This window comes from Leucopleurus acutus (genome assembly GCF_964270905.1).
Source record: "Leucopleurus acutus genome assembly, chromosome: 19".
In the NCBI taxonomy this organism is placed as follows: domain Eukaryota; kingdom Metazoa; phylum Chordata; class Mammalia; order Artiodactyla; family Delphinidae; genus Leucopleurus; species Leucopleurus acutus.
This window is the reverse complement of record NC_139161.1, coordinates 48,195,853-48,217,978: the sequence shown is the minus strand read 5'-3', so window position 1 is coordinate 48,217,978 and position 22,126 is coordinate 48,195,853. Positions and strand designations below refer to the sequence as shown.

The 22,126-nt window shown below is 43.2% G+C and overlaps 1 protein-coding gene across 1 annotated transcript in view; it reads left to right on the top strand.

The window, feature by feature from the left end:
* The window catches only part of SMG6 (SMG6 nonsense mediated mRNA decay factor), a 237,562-nt gene that overhangs the window by 31,944 nt on the left and 183,492 nt on the right, over positions 1-22,126 (top strand). The window contains exon 9 of the mRNA XM_082861071.1: positions 18,069-18,130. Within this exon, the coding sequence (XP_082717197.1) occupies positions 18,069-18,130 (62 nt within the window). The remainder of the gene's footprint in view (positions 1-18,068; positions 18,131-22,126) is intronic.

The window sequence follows — 22,126 nt, the reverse complement described above, 5'->3', positions numbered from 1 at the left end:
CTGTCTGCTGTCCAGTAGTGAGCCTAAGGAATCTGAAGGTATCACTTCTGTTTCTTGATGAAATTTGTACCTGTGGGAATTGAGGCCTACCTACAGAGCTCTGGGATAGAGCTCTTTCCTCAGCATCCTGTTGCAGCCAACTTGGTGAAAAGTGAGAAGTTATACTGCGTGAGCGTGTGAACTGAAAAGCTTCAGGCTGTGTTTTAGTAAAGTCTGAATGGCACCCACCAAACCAGTTGGTTAGAATAAGCTTTTCTGGTCTCATGTAGTTTTCCTTGTCCCCAGGCTTTTTAATAGTTATGTGAAATCTCTGGCAGAGTGAGAACCTTATTTGCCAAGGTTTGGGAATCATCTGCCTGGATTTTGTGTGCTGTCCCTGCCTGAATCTCTTGTGTCCATGTTTCCATGGTGGTTTTTCCTTCGAGGATGATGATTTTCTTTCCGACTCTGATACATGGCTCTACAAGGCTGGATAGCATATGAGTACATTTTTTTTTTCTTGCCGTTAATCAAGAGTCCAGCAAAGTAAACATGGGCCAAAAAAGGAGCACAGCTTCACTGTGGGAAATCCAGGTCAGGTGGCCTGTCGCAGAGAGCTTTCACATGCTCAACTTATTATATTTGCTTGAAGGCTTTTTTTAACAGTGTGGTATGCAGGTGGTATTTTCTTCAGACCCATCCTTTGTCTTGCTTTTCAGTGCCCCTTGCATAGTTTGTGCACTCCAGCTGCTGCTGCCACTGCTGCCACCACCGTGCAGAAGAAAGCTGTGATGTGTGGGTGATACACATCTAATGCCTCCACCTTCCCCTCACCCCCCTGCCCCCACCCATGAACATAACTATAGATGAGAGCATGGTTTTAGAAGGCCTGCTTCCTTAGGCAGGATGCCTTGCCTTGTATTAGAGTGAGTTCCAGTTCCTAGAGTTGTATCACGATCCTTCAGGTTGGCGCTTCCAGAGCTCGTGCCACCGTGAAGCTCAAAATAGCTTGTGACCTGATTTCCTCTGGATAGCCTAAGCATGGACTTCATTTACAAGGATAGAGAAGAATTGAGTCTCTCTGCTAATAGGTAAATGTTTTGTCCATGATAACTCAGTTGTTGCATTGCCCCATAATTATATCATCAAAGCAGAGAAAGTTAGCTTAATTTTTTGGCCTCATGAATACAGAGATTTTATATCTGTAAGGTGGGTACCATGTATTTTTTCGGGGTTGCTGTGGGCATTTTATTAACTTCATGTCACTGATGTGGCCCTTTACTTTTGTAAAGTAGCTTACAATATGTACCCCGTGTCATTCTCCTCCACCCTGGCAACTCTTTGAAAGTATTCTTCTGTCAACTGAGATTTGGCGGCATGTGATGACAGGAGTTCATAAGAGCCTCTTTTTCTACAGGAAGAGGCTGCAGATTGGCTTTCTTTTGCTCAGGCCATAAGAAACAGCTTGGTGAGATTACTTTCAAAGAAGGTCACAACTGGGACTGGGTTTTTTCGGATATTGATCCTATGAGTTTGCTGTGAGGAACAGCCTCTAACAGACAAGGTCTGGGGCCACCTGCCTGGATCACTGCTGGACTCGCGGGCTGATGTCTGTCTTTGTCTCTTTGTGGTTAGCAGTGAGTGGAAGTTTCTCAAAGTACATTGGCCCTAACTACAAACCCTTAACGCCCCATATGACCTCGGTCACCAAACCACTTCAGGGCTTTATTTTTATCCTAGCAGTTTTGTTTCAAGATGTGAGGTTGGTTTCTTTCCTCTAGCAGAGCAGAGTTCTCTGGGGGGAAGAAACAGAGTGCCAGGGTGCAGTTGAGGCTGGTTAGACACCAAAACCACACTCTTCGTCTTTCTGGGCTTGAGACGTGATATAAGCCATGGTGCAAACACCAGCTTCCACATGGTGAAGAAACCTCGTCAGATACTCGCTTCATTTATTTTTTGTGTTTGTTTTATTTATGTTTTTAGACAACTAAAATGTGGAGGAAGAGGAGGTGTACCTTCCCGTTCTGCTTCAGCCAGAAATCTAATTCTAAGAATGAATACTTTCTTAAAATCCAGTATTTCCAAGCTTAAGGTTTTTCATCTTCCGCAAGAGTGTTGATGAGAACTCTCGCAACTCACCAGGTCTCAGGAAACCGGATTACCAACATATCCTGTTCGCGTGCATGTGTGTATTCTGTGTTACCCACAGGCCACTTTCCACCCCACGTGACCTTTAGTTACCATCCGGAAAGTCAGGACCCAGATACCAGTCAGATTTTCCAGGCTTTGGTTTGGTTTAGACATTTTAGAAAATGTTAAGAGTAGTAATTCTAAAGAGACTTCTTGAGTGGCACGCATAGTGAATAGGAAGTTATATACCCTCAAGGGAGGGGGAAAGGCTGCCCCCGTGCTCTTTTCAGTAACATGTTTGAAATCGAACATTCACAAGAAAACTTGCTACTGAAATGCACAGGGGAGGAGAGGAGAGAACTGTTTAATCGATTAGAAGTCAAATACATGCCTCAGTTCTTAGGTTTTAAGACTAAATTCTGAAGCTCTTGTTGCATTCTTTAAAATTGTAGTGTTCATTATTGGAGTTGTTTATAACACACGGCATCAAATTTTATTTTAGTCAGCATCTCTCAACATAAGTGGACTTTAATGAGTCAGGTAGTGAGTGCTCTGAACAGGGGTAGATACAAGACTGCCAGTGGCCTGCAAGCTAAGAAGCGTTTATTACCTTCCTATGTGAGGAGTTTTTTAAAAAGAAGAGCGTGTGACAGGGAGACATACGTGGCCTGTAAGGCCTAAACTATTTACTGCCGGACCCTTTACAGAAAAAGTTGGCCCACCACTGCTCCAGAAGATTTGGGCGGGTGAAGGCAATTAACCCAGAGGTCCTTTAGGACCTTGATTGTTAATGAGGGTGTTATTGCCTTTTGGGGGCACAGTTCATTTTTCTGGCCTGTCACCATAGGATGTTTAGCATTCCTGGCCCCATCCACTAGATGCCAGTAGTTGGGCCCCATGATTTTCCAAGGACTCCCTGGGAGGGGTGGAACTGTTTTGGTTGAGAACCTACTGAGATTAAAAAAACACCTTGTTAAGGTTTCTTCCTTCATTTCCTCTCAGTCAGAGAAACAGACCTAGAATTTGGCCCTTCATGGCATAAGGATCAACCACAGGGAGAGAGAATTCCAGTCACTGGGGGAATAGGGAGAATTTTCGGTGTAGAATAAAAACGTTGTAAGGAGGCCATTTAATGAGTGTGTCTGTTGGTTGTTCACCCTTCAAGACTTGTTCAGGTTGATGTATGATTTATGAAAGGTTTGTTTTGATGCTTTGGAAAGCATGTTCCTCTCTATGTGAGAGGAAGAGTGGCCATCTTTGGCCTTAATGTCCAGATGATTTTGAGATCTGTGGGAATCCGTATGGTGTACTTGAGAGACTTGTTCAAAGCCAATGTAAAGACGTAGTTTTGGCATCTCCTGAATAACCTGATATCCAGACTTAAGCCAGAACTCTGGGGTTAGAGAATTTTCCAGCCTGGGAGAGTCGACTGAGAAAAGTCCTCCTTTGGCTCCTTACCAAGTTAGACAAGGGAGCAATCAGCTGCTGAGTTCCAGCCAACTGGAATGTATGTGCGGGTGTACTATAAATCGTCCCTTAGGATCCAGCTCCTAGTCCGTGAAGAGCCTTCCACGTAAGAATGAGACCCTTACACTGGATCCATGTTCAGTCTGCAGCTGCTATAGGAGGGGACAGAGTAGTGAGGCGATGTTACTAGTAGTGAGTGGGAGCAGCCCACTTTATATATAACATATTGTCTGTTGTGTGGGCTAAGAGACTGCACTGACCTTTTCGTTTTCCCCCTGTTACCTTTCTCACCAATTTCCTATGTTTTTTTAAGTTTCTGACCATACTCGTGGGGAGACGTATCTGTAGTTCTGTTACTTGCAATCCCTGTCTACTCTTTAGGGTCCCGGGATTTCATCTGTCTACTCTGTTTTCACTGTCTTGGGTGTGATGTTTGGGCTAAGGTAGAGAATATGAAATAGTTGTCTTCTTGGCTTGTGATCTTACCCCAGTCGGTAGACCCTTTGTTTGGCTCCAGGGGGAAACTCAGGTTAACTCAGGTTAAAACTCAGGCTTCCTCCTGGAAGCCTTTCACTTTGCTCATGAATATTTAATATTGAAGTTACTGCTCAGTTTTATTTTCTGAGTATTAGTATATAGACTCCCTAGACCAGAAGGAACTTAAAATGCTATTGAGATGCTTTCTGATGCTCAGTTCCCTGTAAAATGTATTTATCACACATTTTTATTATTAAGAGCTTCAGTGATTTTTCCAGTTGTCTATCTTCTGTCTACCGATTCAAAACTTACTGAGTGTCTGCTCTGGGAATCACTAGGCATCTCTCCTCCTTTTGCTCTTTCCATGTCATTCATTCCTAGAACATGTACCTAGGTGACATGTTGGTCCGTGGTAGTATTGCTTTGACTGAATTGTACTTTGGTGTAAGGTCATCAGCCTATATTAAGACAAATAATAAAAGAGGCCTAGGGAATCACTGCTATTTGCATTACTTGGTATCTTCTTTGTGGAAACCCACGGGAGAAATTTTTGCTTTTAGTATCAGAGACAGTTGTACTGTGTGAGGTTTTTTTGTGTGTTTTTTTTAACCTCATGCACATTTACGAGTTTGTTATTCAGAATAATTCTCTATTTTAATTGTTCCAGAGGTTAGAGCTGAACTCGTAACTGGCTTTAATAAGTGTCAGGGATTTCTGGCATGCATTTTGTGTCGTGTCCTTACTGCTCCTGACCTCTAATCGTTTTCTTGTTGGCTCCTCTTTCTTTTTTGTATTCTGTCTTGCAGTACGGTATATACCTTTATATGTGGACTTAAATAATTGGCTTCACAGTTTTATATGGACATTTTTCTCTTTTCTCTTACTTATCCAGTTGTGAAACCTCTTTCTCAGGTCAGCTAGTCATCTCTGAGGGGATCAGGGTTTTTCCTGTCCCCATTCAGGTCATTTCCATAAATATTTAGTGAATAGCTTTGTAAGCTGGTCATTATTCTAGGCACTGCACCTAGAAAGGTAAATGATATTGGTCCTTCCTTCAAAGATACAGTGTAGTAAGAAAAATGGATACGTAAGTAAATACTTGTAATGAAATGTTATACGTTATAATAGAAATATGTATACTGTATAGGGGTAATACGGAGTAGAAAGAAATTAACTCATGATAAACAGGGAAAGCTACCTAGAAAGGTGATCTGTCCTTAATTTTGAAAGATGAAACAAGTTCTTTAGGGAGATGTGGGTAGCAGACTTTTCTGGCAGAAGGAATAGCATGGATTAAAAACGTGGTGTGGTTAGAAACTGAGTGGTTGCTTCTGAGATTCCTAGCCAGGAGTCTGTCATTAGAACATCTTAGGCCACGGTACAGATGTCCACACCAATGCTGTCTAATCAGTCAGCTGGAACTGAAGATTCATCACAAAGTGGATACTTCTGGGCTTTTGATTTGGCCCAAGCTTAGAAGTGAATCCTTCAAATAGTTCTTCTTTGCTTTATTTTATGCATTAGCAAAGGTTGAGTCATCCTACAGTCATGCCTTCCATCATTCTGGGAAGCTTTCTGAGCCAAGCCTAGCTTGGCTTGGGAATAAGTTATGCACTGTGTTGTAACTGTTGGCAATAAGTCCTGTTCTTGCTCTTCACACGCACAGTAGGACTGCAACTACTGAAGCATAGGGAAAAGAGGAGTTGGAATAATACCTCTGTGGATTTGCATTTTTCTGGGGTGTTTCTTGGTAAAGATACAAAAGTCTTATTATATCTAATGAGATTTTGAGCTGACTTGTGCCACAAATCTCTGAGATGCTAGCCCCTAATTTGTAAAGTAAACTATTTGTAAGTCAGTTGACATTCTCTGTGAGGAATTTCTTTGGCATATTTTCTTTTAGACTTCCGGACAGATCTGTAAAACAGTATGGCTTTTAAAATACTTTGAAGTGATACATATCAAAAGGTTGGATAAGACACTCGTAGATGCCCTTGGTGCCCCCCTGAGAAGCTGTCCCTGTGGCTGATGCAGACTTGGAGTCAGATCTTCTGGGTCATATTCCTAAATTTCTTTTTATTTCTGCCAACACATTTCTCAGTCTCTTTCCTTGTTTCTGCATCTGTAAAATAGGATCTAACGTACACCATCAGTAGATCTGGCATTTAACACCAGCATAGCTTTCTGCACCTAGGTGGAGCCACAGCCTTTTAGCACAGTCACCTTCATTTTTTACCACCTCAGAGTTAGAACCTTGATGGGGGTTAGGACATATGGGACAAAGGATACTGGCAAGAAATAAAGGCTTTTTGTGGAACAGCAGCAAAGGTTGTGGTATTTTGAAGAAAACTTTATTACAGTATAATATACATGCAGGAAAGTGCATGTGTCAAAGCCATACAGGTTGATCAGTTGTCACAAACTAAGCAAACTGTGTAACCCAGTGTAATTGGTTTTTATTTATTTGTTTGTTTGCTTGTTCGTTTGTTTTTGGCTGTGTTGGGTCTTCATTACGGCACGTGGGCTTTCTCTAGTTGCGACGAGCGGGGGTTACGCTTCGTTGCAGTGTGCGGACTTCTCATCGCAGTGGTTTCTCTGGCTGCGGAGCACGTGCTCAAGGTGCGCGGGCTTCAGTAGTTGCGGCACGTGGGCTCAGTAGTTGTGGCTCGGGGGCTCTAGAGCACAGGCTCATTAGTTGTGGCGCACGGGCTTAGTTGCTCCATGGCGTATGGGATCTTCCCGGACCAGGGATCAAACCCGTGTCCCCTGCATTGGCAGGTGGATTCTTAACCACTGCACCACCAGGGAAGTCCCGGCGTAATTGGTGTTTGACTCGTCATTTTCGTGCTTCTCTTTCAACTCTAAACTCACATTTTCCCTATACATTTCATAGTAACAGTGGAAGGGATAAAGCACTGTAAATAAGTTAGGAAGAAGTTAATGTTCATGATTTACCTGCTTTCTGGTGTGCCTAAGATTGATTTTCATTGTTGAGAGAAGATAAGGAAAATGAAGAGGAGAATTGGATCAAATACAAGGAATTTGAAGGTGTTTGCTGTGCCTTTTGAACTAGATATTTTGAGTCTGGGAACCAGCACAAAAAGGATATGACTGACAGAAAACTAGATGGAAGCGGGCCTTCCTCCAGTCACAGTGAAACTGAGTCTCTCACCAAAAGTGCTGTGGTTTTTGGCCTTAATGTTGAACTCTGGCTGTTGGGGGAAAAGTGACATCATGGCCAGCCTGCTCCTTGGCGATGCTTGGGTCCAGCTGGGATGTGGGATCCTGCAAGTTCTGTGTTGCATGTTTATAGCCTTGTCTTTGGTGTCCAGGTAAATGCCAGGCTGCGTCAGCTCATTTTGTCATCTATGTGTAACCCATTTTTATTCCAACCATTTTCTTCCCTTTCTACTGCTAGCTGCCAGTGAGGTAGAGGTGCCTCTGTTGATAAAGAACAGATACAGAAGTTCACATCCAAACCTGAATAACCATTTTTAACTTGAAACACTTTTCCTAGGAGTTGATGCTCCAGAATCCTTCCCTTATTTGGTGCCTTGCTTAAATCTGAAGCTCACGTTAGGTTGTCAGAGCGCCCTGTAATGCTGGTTATTTGCTTTTTGGTGCCCACAGTAGAGTGGTTTGTGAAACCTTCTTTGTGACCACATCTTTCTTAAACTGAAGCTTCGTTCTTCTCTGGGTTCTTAGGTTAGTTCTTACTCCTCCCTTTCCTGAGATATTCAGGGGTGTTCCTGTATTGTGGTAGGTGGGTAGGCAGGAGGGTATGTTTTCTGATATTTTTTCTGGACCATGTACAGTCCCTTGATGATAGTGTATAAATGCACATACATTCTTTGATTCTTGAAGAACTCCTATTAAACAGGCGGGTTGTAGATTTATCTAGAAAAATATGAGGGTTTTTATTTTACTAGTTTTATTACTGGCATTTTACTGCTATGGAGAACAAGCTTTTATTCACTTTTCCCACTTTTCCTTTTTCTCTCTTCTGGCTGGCATTATCCTAGAGTGCCATTGTTAAGTGCTTCCACCGACTTTCATGGTATGATCTGGACTGGAAGTGTCTACTTCCCTTAATCTGCAAGAGGTCTCGGTTGGTTTGGCCTAGTGGTCTTTCAGTGAATGATAGCTGGAGCCATTGGTAGGTTTTTGCTTGGGGCTGCTTTAGCTTCTGGCCTTTATGAACATCCTCAGTGTGATTCTTGGTTCTGCCAAAAAAAGTTGCCCCTTTTAAAGGTGGAAGATGAAGAGCTCAGACTCTGGGACCAGACTTGGGCTGGTCACTTAACCTCTCTGTGCTCAGTTTTCTCATCTGTAACATAGAAATAATAGTAGTACTTACTTCACAGGATTGTTGTGAGGTTAAGTGGGCTAATAGTCATAAAGTGCTTAGAAATGTGCCTTACACAGAGAAGGTGCTGGAGAAGTTTTGACTGTTACTAAGGTGGTTGAGTATGACACACTTGTTTTGCTCAGCTGGGAAACCTTGAGCTCTCGGTGTCTGAGTTGTGTCTTTGTAGGTTGGGGTACTTTTAACTCCTAAAGCACAGAGCCAGCTCTGTAAATTCAACCTGTCCTTAGTCGGGAGCTGCCCCCAAGCTTCTGAAAGGTGCAGTCCAATAGTTAAAATCAGGTGTGAGGCCACACTTCCACACTATGTGGATTATACATCTGGGCAGAAGAGTAGAATAGGTTCTTCCAATCCTTTGCTCCCATTGGCTGAGCCTTATTTGTGGTTCAGGGTGTGTCTTTTGCTCCGATCATATGGCAAAGCCAGAAATTATAAAAGTATGGGTATTATAATCTTTGGGGCAAACTCATATCCATCCATCTCTTCAATCAGCTGTCCCTCACTATTGATAATTCCTGTGTCCTGGTATATAGAAACGAATCATTCACTAAAGGACATCAACCTAGAGCTGTGCTGACCGGCGTGGTAGCCACTAGCTATATGGGGCTATTTAATTAAAATGAAGTAAAATTAAAAGTTCAGTTCCTCAGTCACCGTAGCCACCTTTCAAACACTCATTACTCACCTGTGGCTGATGGCTACTGTATTGGTCAGTGAAGATAAGGAACATTTCCATCATCATGGAAAAATTTTATGGACAGAGCTCATATAAAGACAGATGTGTGTATATAATAAAGATGTACCATGATACCCAGTATCACAGAGGCCTGTGAAATAGTCTCTGAGTCTGGAGGATAAGGTGTCAAGCTCAGCCTGGAGGTAAGAGGGTTGGGAGGAGGGTCTTAAGCAAGGAAAAGAAGGGCTTTATTAGATATAAAAAGGAGTGCATGAGAAGGCATTAGATGGAGATTGGCCATAGCAGCAGGAAGAACATGGTGAATTTAGGGCATCACAAATAATTGTTTGTTGCTGAAGGGTGGGCTGTATCAGCAAGAGTGGAGGCAGGAGGAGCAGCCAGAGACCAGGCTAGAAAGGCTATTTGTTCAAGTATTTGTCGGTTACCTTCTAGGAGTCTCTGGCTGTGGTGAATGAAATCCACAGAGTCCTTGCTGTCATGGCGTGTGTGTAAAAATTGGTGATAAGTGCTATAAAAACAGTGTAAATTAGAGCAGTCGTTCTCAAACTTTGGTACAGTACTATCATCTGGGAAGCTTTTAAAAATCATGATGCCCAGGTTTCACCTCCACACCAATTAAATCAGAATATCTGGAGATAGAAGTCAGGCGTCCGTATTTTTTAAAGATTCAGAGGTAATTCCCACGAATCGTAAAGGTTGGGAACCACTGGGCTAGAGAGAAAATATCGCCCCCCCCACGCCCCCTGCCCCACGCCCCCTGAGTGGGAATGTGCTTAGCATATTCAAGTATCAGGAAGCCGCAGGAGTGGAGAATGATTATTACACAGGACTCTTGTAGGCCATTGTAAGGACTTCGTCTTGTATTCTGATGTTAGCTGTGGTCTCTTCTTGTCCAGTCTCTTGAGCTGGAATGTAGCAGATGGAGCTGCTGTTACTCAGGATCAAAATCCTTAAATCTCGATAGTACTCTGTTTTCTCTTCTTTTCTTTTTTTAAAATGTTATTTATTTATTTTTGTCTGCGTTGGGTCTTCATTGCTGCGCGTGGGCTTTCTCTAGTTGTGGTGAGCCCCGGGGGCTGCTCCTCGTTGCGGTGTGCAGGCTTCTCATATTGCAGTGGCTTCTCTTGTTGCAGAGCACAGGCTGTAGGCACACGGGCTTCAGTAGTTGCAGCACGTGGGAGGGCTCAGTAGTTGTGGCTCATGGAGCACAGGTTCAGTAGTTGTGGTGCACGGGCATGTGGGATCTTCCCGGACCAGGGCTTGAACCTGTGTCCCCTGCATTGGCAGGCAGATTCTTAACCACTGCGCCACCAGGGAAGCCCAGCACTCTCTTTTCCTTTGAGTACTTTTGGGTTTTGCCAAATTATCCTCCAGAAAGAGAAATATTTAAATTCTCATAAATAGTGGTGAGTGTGCTGTTTCCCTTCAGCATTAGTATTAGTACTGTACTGTTTTTCTTGTGAGTTTTTTCTGTGTGTTACCTGGATAATCTATCTTACTACTATCAAGTCTATCTATTTTATTTATTTATTTTTTAAATGTATTTTTGGCTGCATTTGGGTCTTTGTTGCTACACACGGGCTTTCTCTAGTTGGAGCGAGCGGGGGCTACTCTTTGTTGCAGTGCATGGGCTTCTCATTGCAGCGGCTTCTCCTGTTGCGGAGCACAGGCTCTAGGCGCGCGGGCTTCAGTAGTTGTGGCTCGTGGGCTCTAGAGTGCAGGCCCAGTAGTTGTGGCGCACGGGCTTAGTTGCTCCGCGGCATGTGGGATCTTCCCGGACCAGGGCTCAAACCTGTGTCTCCTGCATTGGCAGGCGGATTCTTAACCCCTGTGCCACCAGGGAAGCCCCTCAAATCTATATATTTTAATAGATTCTTCAACAGTCACTTACTGAATATGTATTAAGTACCAGACACTATGCTAGGCTGTTTAAAAATATTATTGAAAGGAAATAAGAATATCCAAATTATTTCTGAAAATGAAATCAGTGTTTCACTTAGTTTGCGTAAGACTTCTGTGTGATTCTAAAGACTTCTGCTTGGTTCTGGGCCACTGCTGGTCTCTGTAAATTGAGTTACTTAGAACTAGAACTATTGGGAGTTAGGGACAAGGGATCATGATCGATTGAGCGTGAAATGATGGTTTTCTTTGTCTTCCCTCTTTTCTCTGTCTCTATTGCCAATGGATGATTGCAGCAGCTTCTTAACTGGTCTCCTGGCCTGTAAACATTTTACTCCACACTCCCTCCACCCAACCAGAAAAAAAAAAACAAACTAAAATTTCTAAACAGTTGTCAGAATGTCCTTTTAAAAATGGAGGTTTGCTCATGTCACTTCCCTGCTCGAAACCCTTCAGTGGCTTTGATTAAGATCAGACTCTTTAACAAGGACATCTACAACTTGGCCCAGCCTATTTCTTTAGCCTCCCTCTTGCAGAATCACTCACCTGGCCATGCCAGTCTACAATGTTCTACTCTTGGGACCATCACACATGCTGTCCCCTGTGCTTATGAAACATAGGCATGACTCTTTACCTCTTTTCCTCTGAGATTTCTGATGCTCCTGCTGTGGAAATACACAGCATCCCATCCTTCGCCAATCATGGTACTTTATAATTGTGTCAACCACAGAGGAGGCATTATCTCTGCCTTGTTCATAGTTCATGCACAGTGTCATGTCCCTAGAAGATGGCAAGTAAGTTTTTGTTGAATGAGTACATGAATGGGTGGACACAGTGTGAAAAGGACCTCACCATCATCAGCGCTCTGTTGATCCATTCATTTAAAAGAGGGTTTGAGCTTGTGTATGTGCCTTTGGAAGACTATTTTCTGGTGCCCAACTCTTCACCAGGTGGGAGCTTCAGCCCTGTCCTCTTCTCTCCCACTTTGTGCAGTTGCAAAGGTGTCCCATCTCCCCCATTTTTTGGGTGGATGGGCATGAGAGTTCCCAGGCTCTGAGAGAGATGAGTCAGAAAGAAGAGTCATTCAGAAAGTAACTCAGTCAGAGTAACAGTGTCGCCCTTTGGCTGAACTTTCTCTCTGTCTCTGTATACCTTGAGATGCTAAGCTGGTGGCACTTCTGAGCTGTAGATTATCAGACCACACAGCACAGGTTGAATTTACTTTCCCTTGAAAAGTCCTGGGGCCCTCTGACCTAAGTGAAATATTGATTGGGCTTGGGTGTGTTGTGTTTCCACCCCATAGTGGCTTCCAAGGTGGAAACCTTGAGAGCCCAATTTATATTTCTCTGTAGCCTTTGGGGTGTTTGAGTTCAGCAGTCTTTTGGCATTTGGTGTATTTTGTGATAACATAGAATAGGATGGTGTTTGCCCAGAAGCTGGTAAGAAAGATTAGATTTAGTTAGAACTGTTCATTTGTGGGCTTTTAGAATTGGAAGGAACACTGTGGATTGGTGATTCCCCTGAGGTGATAGGCGGGAGGGTAGGTGTCAGAACATCCAGAGAGGCGGGGCTTGCTATTAAACAGCCTGTGAGATTCATTGCTGTTTCCAGTATGTGTGTGGTAGCCCTGAAGTGCTGTGCAGGTACAAACATTTTTTTGAGACCCCAGTGTTATAGATGAGATTAAGGATCAGCATCTTTTTTCTGTAAAGGGCCAGATAGTATTTTAGGCTTTTGGGCACACTCTCAGCTACAGCTGCTCAGCTCTGCCTTTGTAGGGGGAAAGCAGCCACAGACAATATGAAACAAACAAGTGTGGCTGTGTTTCAATAGAACTCTATTTGTGGACCCTGACATTTAAATTTCATATAGTTTTCATGCGTCATGAAAAATTCTTTCGATTTTTTTCAACTGTTAAAAAATATAAGAGCCATTCTTAGCTCATGGGCCACGCTAAAAAACGCTTCGGCCATAATTTGCTGACGCGTGATCTAGCCCAGGGATTCCCAGATCTAGCTGTCTTTCAGAATTACCTGGAGACCTTTTAAAGATGCTGATTCGCAGTCCCCTTCTCCCCTCCCTGAGGATTCTGATTCTGAAGGACTGGGGCATCTATATTTTTTACAGATGCTCTTCTTGTGATGCATACACACTCAGGGTTATAGAATCACCGATATTGATCTCACCCTGCCTTCTTGTTTTATAGTTGAAGAAACAGCCTTAGAGAGTGGACGTGATTTGTCGATAGTTATATAGAAAATAAATGGCATAACCAAAATTTGAACCCAGGTCTTGAACCCAGATCAGTGGTCTTTGTTCATATTATTCCGTACTACTCCCTCCCCCACAGTAAACAAAGGAGCGATAAATACAGAATAGTCACAAATTCGTGGTTTTTTCTTTTCTTTAGACCTAGTGCCAGTTTTCCTCCTGAGAGCCAGCCCGGTACTCTAAGCTCAGCTGTCCCTCTGCTTGCTGGCTGGGTTTTCCGGAGCTGACTGGTGATTTGACATTTAGCCCAATTTCCCTCCAGTTTGCTGGCTTTAAGTAGGAGAGATAATGAAGTAATAGCAAGTAAATTGCTTTAATGTAAGACTTTGTTGAGGCAGCACTAAGCTGCAGTGTGAGAGTGAGAGCTGTTGTTTCAAGGGGTGCATTGGTTTTAAGAGGCACGTTTTACACTTGAATTCACATGGCTCAGATCCAGCCATCTAAGTAGGACAGCTCTGCATGGAACTTGGGCTTAATTAGAGCTAATTGAGCTGTCGTCCTGCCCAGAACAGTTCAGGGGTGCAGAAACTGAAGGTGAAGAGTAATCACCGTACCTGCTCTACCGCAGCCTCAGTGTGGCTCTTTGGGATTCGAAGATGGATTTTTGTGATTTGCTTTGTCTCCCTACAAGGCATTTGAGTCTTGCTACTTGACTTGCCTGTGCATTTTTATTTATCTATATCCTGGAAAGAGGAATACTGAAAGTTCTAATGAGCAGTTTTTATTCCTGCTATATGAGTATTATACTGCTGACTTAACCGGTAGGCTTCCATGTTTTGTGTGCCGTGCCCTCCTTCCTCACTTTCTCTATCATCTCCTTAGATCTCCCTGCCACAGACTTTTCCTGGCTGAGGGATAGTGACAGTAAGGGAAGCACAGTCCCTCCTGGCACCTTCATAGTCAGAAGGCCTTGTCTTAGGTTTTGGAACATAAATGGGGAGTTGGCAAGTTGGTTTGTTATTTATCTTTTATTCTTGGGCTACAAGTTCTTTGGCTTTGGGGACCCTGTCTTGTTGGTCTGCTCTTGATTGTGCCTGTCAGGGGAGCACAGGGATGAAGGTGGGCAGCTTCACCTCTGCGCTCACATTCTTTTCCACCTGTGATCTCAGTGCTTTAGGGAGATAACTGGGCTTTGATGGCAGGCTCTGAAAGTCCTGGACATTTTCTAACAGGTACCATTGAAATTTGGTCTTCACCTATGTTGTCTCATATCTAAGGGGATAGAGCCCCCCTTTTAAAACACAACAAAGTTTTTTTTTTTTTTTTTTTAGTACTTGGTATATAAAAGTAGAGACATCCCAGATGAATAAATTAGAGAATGATAGTTTATGTTCCCCAAAACGCTTTCAAGACGCATGCCGGACGTCCTCTTAATACTGAGGAATTCCGCTTAATTCCTCCTACTGTCCTTAAAATGATTCACTTTTCAGAAATTCAGTTTTCCACACAACTTTTTAGAAGCAGGAACAACTATTAAGAATTAAACTTGGGCATATTTCAGAATCCTCTCCTCTGGTGATGTCTTGCTGCCTCTGAGGAGCTTCTTTCTCTTTCCTCGCTACACAGTTCATAAAGCACTTAGGCAGTTCTGAGTAGTAATAACCGGGGCTTGCATAAGACATTTATTCCTCAAAATGCTTTAATTTGTATGACTTCGTTTTATCCTTTCAGCTCTGAGTTAGGTACCGACAGTGGTAGAAATTCCATTTTACAGTTGAGGAACAACCCAAACCATTTTACTCATAACCCCATAGTTAATGGAAGGACAGACTTTGTTGTGAGTGTCCAGAGACCTACCCATGCAACTATTGCCATTAGTGTCTCTTTGGGTCCTTGCTTTTAGATGGTACAAAAGGCCCAAGAGTCCCTTGTGAGTCGGCTATGGACTTCAACCAGAGAGCCAGGAGCCCTTTAATAATTCTAACACTGTCTCTTAGGGCTACACCCAAGAAGAAGCATTTTTAGTTTCTGGTGAACAGTATGTAATTGCACGAGGAAGCTCTGGAGACAGATATTCTCACCATATGCGGAAAAACAGTTCTTTCTCTACCTGAGTGAGACCATCTGAGTGTATTGTTAGGAATTAAAAAGCTCCAAACATGGAGCCAATCCATGGTGATGTGTTGGAGAGGGAGGAAGCTCAGGCTAAGACCTTCCTTTTGTGGGCTTGGTATCAGTTAGGTTTTCCAAAAGCTCTGCCTCAGCACTTGCTGACTTCGTGTTATTAATTTACGATAGTGCTTAGCCCCATTTTGATCAATGTGTAACAAATCTACTTCCTCAGTATAACATGCTTTACCTCTCTCTAGAATGTATCTACATTTTAGCTCCTTTCCTACTCAAAATGTTGGTGACAGATAAAGAGAAACTATATTTAGGGTAACAGGTACTTTCAGACTAAAAATAAAGCAGTGGTTCTCATTAACCAAGGTCAGAGAGAATGTGTGTATAGTTTGACAAAGTTTGCTAAGATTCCCTTCACTATCACTAGTTGAAAAACAATGCATTGAAATCCACTTTCTACTAGATATAGTTAAAATATGATAATGGCAGGTGTGAAGTCAGGTAATTAAGTAGGCTTCATCTACTACCCTGAGAGAAGGATCTTTGGGAAGTATAGCTAGAACGCCAGCATTAAAAAACCTCATGATGCACTCATTTTGTTCCAGGAGGCATTGTGAGTTACACACTGTTTCCTACCTAATGGGTAGGGAAAACTTAAAGGTAAAACTGAACTGCTCTTTTTAGTTGCTCTTCCCCCCTCATTGGCCGCCCTTCATGAATAAGCTCACCTGTTCTCTTCCTGAGATAGATGGCAGTTTAAGGGGAGGAGAACTGTTTTGGAATCGGAGACCTGGGTTCAAGTTCTGTCATTCACTGGTTTAAGTTGCTTGAATTTCTGAGCTATCTTGCGGCTTGGGGGATAGTAATTGGCTTGAACGAGATGGGTTAATATCGTTCTGTTTCTACCAAAGTATCCTGTATGTATAAATAGAACTAGTTATGGATGAGTTAACCAGTTTATGATTGGCAGCTGGAAAAAGGGACAGTTGAGTTAAAACAAGAGTAGAGAGAGAATATATATTTTTACCTTTTTATTTTGAAATAATTTTATACCCATAGAAAAGTTGCAAGAATAATACAGGGAACTCTTGTATATCCTTCACCTGGATTCTCCAGTTGTTAACATTTTACCACTCACTCTACCATTCATTGGGAGAGAATGTTCAGCTGACACTTGAGTGTTTACAGATGCCGAGCACGTGCTTTTAGTTGCCTTATCTCATGCACCAGTCCCTTAATGTATGGGTACTGTTATCTCCACTGCGTAGAAAGAAAAACTTTGGGAGGTTAGATCAGTTGCCTGAGACCCCACAGCAGGTAAGTGGCAGAGGTTTGAGGGGTAAGTTTTTCACCACCTTCCTTTGCATTCTAGCCCAGGCCTTGCCACTAACAGTGGCGGAGCCCTCGGCCATTTATTTTGTGGCAGGTCCTCATCTTTCCCTTCTGTTCATGGAACCCAGTGTCCCCTGCCCTGACTCACCTCACTGTAGAGACAGGTTACATTCCATGAAGTATCCTTTTTAGCTACAGAAATCAGAGTTTTGTCTGGTATTGCTGATTAAGTGTAATTTGTTTAAGCAAATATAAAGACTGAAGATTGTTTGCAGTTTGTGGTTGAAGTCATCGGGGAGGCGAGAATGCCCTCCTTTCCTCACACCCAGCTTCCTTGTGAAATTGGTGGAACTGCCACAATTTGACTGGTTTTCTGTTTTGCAAGGGTATAAACCAGAAGAGTATTTTCCTCTTGGGCAGAGCATCCAGGGTGCTGGACTGTTCCTTGCCCTAACCACCACCTTGAGATCAAAATCCTTTATCCGTCTTCCCTGTCAGGCTACAGGGCCCTGAGCATATTGCTTCCAGGAGACCAGGGAAGATGACAGGGTTTGGTCTTTAGATTATTTCCACTTTCTTTGGAGTTGAATTTTTTTTCCCTGCCTTGTTTTGTTTAGAGGAATGTATCCCCTAAATTTTGATAGAAGTAGATTTTCTAGAACCTTGAACTGAGATTGAAAACTCGGTAGCTCATGGCTGTGTGAGCCAGAGGTGGCTGGCAAACGTGTGCTTTTGGCTTGCCTAATGTTTAAATTTTTTTTCTTTAGTAGCCAACATTTAAAAGCCAGAGGATTTCACATAACCCCAGCTTTCAGTTTTTCTTTCAAATAAAAGAAAAAAAAAAAAAAAGGAAAGGTTTGAACTTTTATTTTCAAAGCTGGAGAAGTACAATTTGATAAGCTAGTTAGTGGTGGGATTACCTTACCCTTGGTTACCAAAGAAGAGTTCTGTTTTTTGGGTAGGTAGAAAAACAGCTCGTAAGAAGGAGAAGGGACTTATCCAAGATCATCATCATCTCAGTCCTGTACTTGTCAGTGTTTCATTTCCGTCATTATGGGGGCAGAGTGACTTCTAGATGGCAGAGGGTGACAGCCATCTACCCAGCTTAGTTGGAATTCAGTGCTTCGCTCCCTGCACACAGACACTACTGCCAGCAGGGGGTGCTGTCCGTTCACCGAGCCTGCTGTCATCTTGGCTCAGCTGAGCAGCAGCTGTTGGGCATGGGCCCTGGGTCTGTGTGAGAGTTTGGGCATGTTCATTTGGTTCCCATCCCTAGTGCCCACCCCTTAGACCCTGGCCAGGTTATTGTGTCACTAGGGACTCTGTTCAGTAACAGGAAACTGGGGAAAGTTTAATTGTTTTCTCCTCTCTTTTTTTCCCATGCAGCTGAACAAAAGGTTCATCCTCAGTTTTCTCCATGCCCATGGGAAGCTGTTTACCCGGATTGGGTAAGTGTGCAGGATGTTTATTTTATTTTCCTACATTACAAGTCATTTTGGAATTTAATATTGTTAGCAACTAGACTGTGTTTGTAACTGAGGGCACAGGGTGTGAATTCTTAGGGGCCTCCACCTTCTCTCCTCTTCCCTTCACTCGCTCTCCTACTGTGCTCATGAAGTTTGGGAAATATTACTCTCCATCCCTCTGGCTCCCCCTTCCCTACCTTTACTAAAGCCCCCTTTTAACCACAATCTTTTCCCAGCCCCCACCCCTAATCCCTCTGGGTTTCTCTTTCCTCTGCCTTCCGGCTCAGCCCCTAGTGAGCTCCGCAAGGAAGTCATGCTTAGTCCCTGGGTGCAGCTGCCAGGGGTCCTCCTTGGGGGAAAATACTATCCACTAGTTTTCCCTTGAAAACTAATGGACAGTAATTTCTTTCTTCCAACATTTTCTTCTCCTTCGAACCATACCCCTTCCTCCTGTGCTCAGTTTCCTGCACCATATTGCTGACCTCAGTAAATGCTAAGACTTCTCTTTGGTTTCACCATTCACCACGGATTTCCATATAAGTCTCAGGGAAGGTGGTGTGGGTGAGACCCTGTTACTTAATCCATTAAGTCTCTGGGAAGAGATCAGGTTTTGAGTATCCCTTTGGTGGATCCGAGTTTCTCCTCACTGTGTAAAGCTGGTGCCCCTGTGCTGAGTGCCTCGTTATTCCAGGAGAGGAACGGGTGGTAGTGCCCTCAGGTCGTCTCTGCATTTTAATATTTTCTGAGTTGGAGGTTTTATTGTGAACTACCCTTTGAGGTGATTTGCTTTGGATTATAGTTCCCCCGGTTGTTGTCAGTGTTTGCCTTTCACTTTCTTTTTTTTAAGATTTTAATTTATTTTTTTGGCTGTGTTGGGTCTTTGTTGCTGCGTGCGGGCTTTCTCTAGTTGTGGTCAGCAGGAGCTATTCTTTGTTGCGGTGCGTGGGCTTCTCATTGCAGTGGCTTCTCTTGTTGCAGAGCACGGGCTCTAGGCATGCGGGTTTCAGTACTTGTGGCGCGTGGGCTCAGTAGTCATGGCTCGCAGGCTCTAGAGTGCAGGCTCAGTAGTTGTGGCACATGGGCTTAGTTGCTCCGCAGCACGTGGGATCTTCCCGGACCAGGGCTCGAACCCATGTACCCTGTATTGGCAGGCAGATTCTTAACCACTGTGCCACCAGGGAAGCCCCTCCCTTTCACTTTCTGTCATAACCTTGTAAGTGTATCTGTAATGCTCTTGAAGGTTTCCTTAGTGGGAGAAGCTGAAAAGCTTTGTCCTGCTTGAAGAAACACTGTTTGTGGATGGTAAACTAGACACTGTACCTTTTACATATTCATTTGTCATCAGCCTGGGCAAGGGTGACAGGGATGGCTATAGTCTTGATTTTGAAATGACTTGGGAAACTTGGAGTAGTGCCAATAGATGCATCTCTACTAGCAGAAATAAGTGTGAAGTGATTTACTCAGCAAAGTAAACTAGGTGCATCAGTAGCAACCCCTCACCCCACCCCCACGTCAGCTCTACTCTGGCAGGAGTTTTTGCTTAAGACTGTTGTATCCCTAGTGCCTGGCATGTAATAGGTGCTCAGTAAATATTTGTTGTAGGAATAAGTGAATTATTACAAGAAATGGGTAGATTGTGAAAGACTGGAGAGAAGGATCTAGTATTCTGTGGGTCGTAGTAGGCCAGTCAGTAGTGAGTAATGTAAAGGTGCAGTTTCAGGGTGGGTGCAGTTTCAGGATTATTATCTTATAATAAGAAGATATTATTTCATAAAATGGCACATCATATGAGAAATACCACTGTACTGCACTTAAAGTAGGTGCTATGGTTCCTTATCTCTTTATTTCTTTTAAAATTCTCATTTAAAAAATCTTTTTTTTCCCCTTACTACCTTTCTAGTCAGTATTTTCTCCTTTTTTCTTTTTCCTGTGTTTGTTCTTTAACTTTTTATGTACCTCATGTTTGCTCTAAGTCAGGATTTCTCAACCTCTGTACTGTTAATATTTTGAACCTTATAATTCTTTGTTGTAGGGGCTGTCCTGTGTAGGATGTTTAGCAGCATCCCAGGCTTCTACCCGCTACATGCCAGTAGCATTCCTTCTCTTCACCCCCAGTTATGACAATTAAAAATGTCTCTAGACATTGCCAAATGTTCCCCGCAGTGCAAAATTGCTCCTGGTTGAGAACCAGGGCCCTAGGTATTTCTTAGCTCTGTTAGAGACTCTTGGGACTAAAAAATCTTGGTCCAGAGTATACGAATGTTTAGGAGATATATGTGTGTATATATATATATATATACACACACACACACACACATACTTATATATATACATATATATATATATACACACACACACACACACACACACACATATATTTTTAAATCAGGTTAAGCATTAGTTAGAACCTTATTTTTTCCCCTTTTTAAAACTCTCATATTTAGATATTTTGAAGGAAGTTTGAGAAAGGATCACGATAATGATTAAAAAGCTAGAAATTGATTTCTGAGAGGACAAATTAATCTTTAAAAAAATAAGGTAGGGCTTCCCTGGTAGCGCAGTGGTTGAGAGTTCGCCTGCTGATGCAGGGGACGCGGGTTCATGCCCTGGTCTGGGAAGATCCCACATGCCGCGGAGCGGCTGAGCCCGTGAGCCATGGCCGCTGAGCCTGCGCGTCCGGAGCCTGTGCTCTGCAGCGGGAGGGGCCACAGCAGTAAGAGGCCCACGTACCGCAAAAAAAAAAAAAAAAAATAAGGTAAAAAAAGTTTTATTTGGAGACAGCTGTTGGGGGTACCCTAACTATGTTTAAATATTAGGGTCATAACCAAATAGTTTTGACTTCTTTTGGATGACAGCAAGAGAAAAATAAAATAGGCTTATGTTGCAGCTGGAGAGGTTTGGGTTAGGTGTAAGAAGATTTCACAGAGGGAAGACGTTCAGGAATTTTCTTCTCTGGAAGCCTTTGCGAGCGAATAGATTATCTCATTTGTCAGAGGTGGTTTGCTGTGGTCCAGATTATTTTTCAAGATCTCTTCCATTCCTGCATATAACATATTCTGTTGGCAAAAAGATAAGGCCAGTCTAGTTGCACCTTCATGGACAGTGAGTCGTCGTAGTGTTCATATGAGGAAAATATATGTAAATTCTAGGCACCCCAGCCCCTCGGTGAGTATTCCTCTTGTGCTCTCCTAGAGGTAAAAAGAGAATTGAGCCCCATATTTATTCTGGAAGGCAGAAACAGCAATAATTTTTCTATTGGAAAAAAAGAAGTATAGAAGTCTGTAAGACTAGAAAAGCAATGAGCCCGAGCCACACACAACAACATGGACTGCTGCCTAATTACCAAGAAGATGTGAAATGTGGGAGGCGTTGAAAACGAGTTAAGAGTGAGGAGATGGTAATGGGGAGCAGCTGAAGACACATCCACTGTCCCGCCTGCCTGCTGAGAAAAGCCCCCCGTGGCTCTCCCAGTCTTCGTCTTGTCCGTGCCCCGTGTTCTCCGTTGCATCCGCGTATGCTTGAGGGCCTAATGTGTGCAACGCTGGTCTCCTTCCTCTCAGCAACCAGCGAAAAAGAGGTGCGGAGTGTTAGATGGAATCAAGTGCCAAAAAGAGTTTGTTTTTCTCCGCTGACTAGTTCTAAGACCTCGAGAGGGAACAAGTCAGAGCCTCTGTGGGCTCTGGTTTCCTTATCAGTAGTTTAAATAGATGATCTCCAAGGTCTGTTCCAGTCCTTATGTTCTGTAGCACTATGATTTTTTTTCCCCTCATTGTTACCCTGTCATACGGCTTAGTTGTTTTGTTTTGTTTTTTGCTACTGGTTCGCTCCTATCTTGTTCAGTTTTTAAAAATTAAGATGTTAAGAAAAGTTAGGGAGCCTGATTCTTTTCTGCAGAGAATGTTGTCTGGCCCAGCTGTGTTCCCCAGCATATGAGAGGTTGGGTCCTGCCCCGTTAGTCACTATCTGAGTCACTCACGG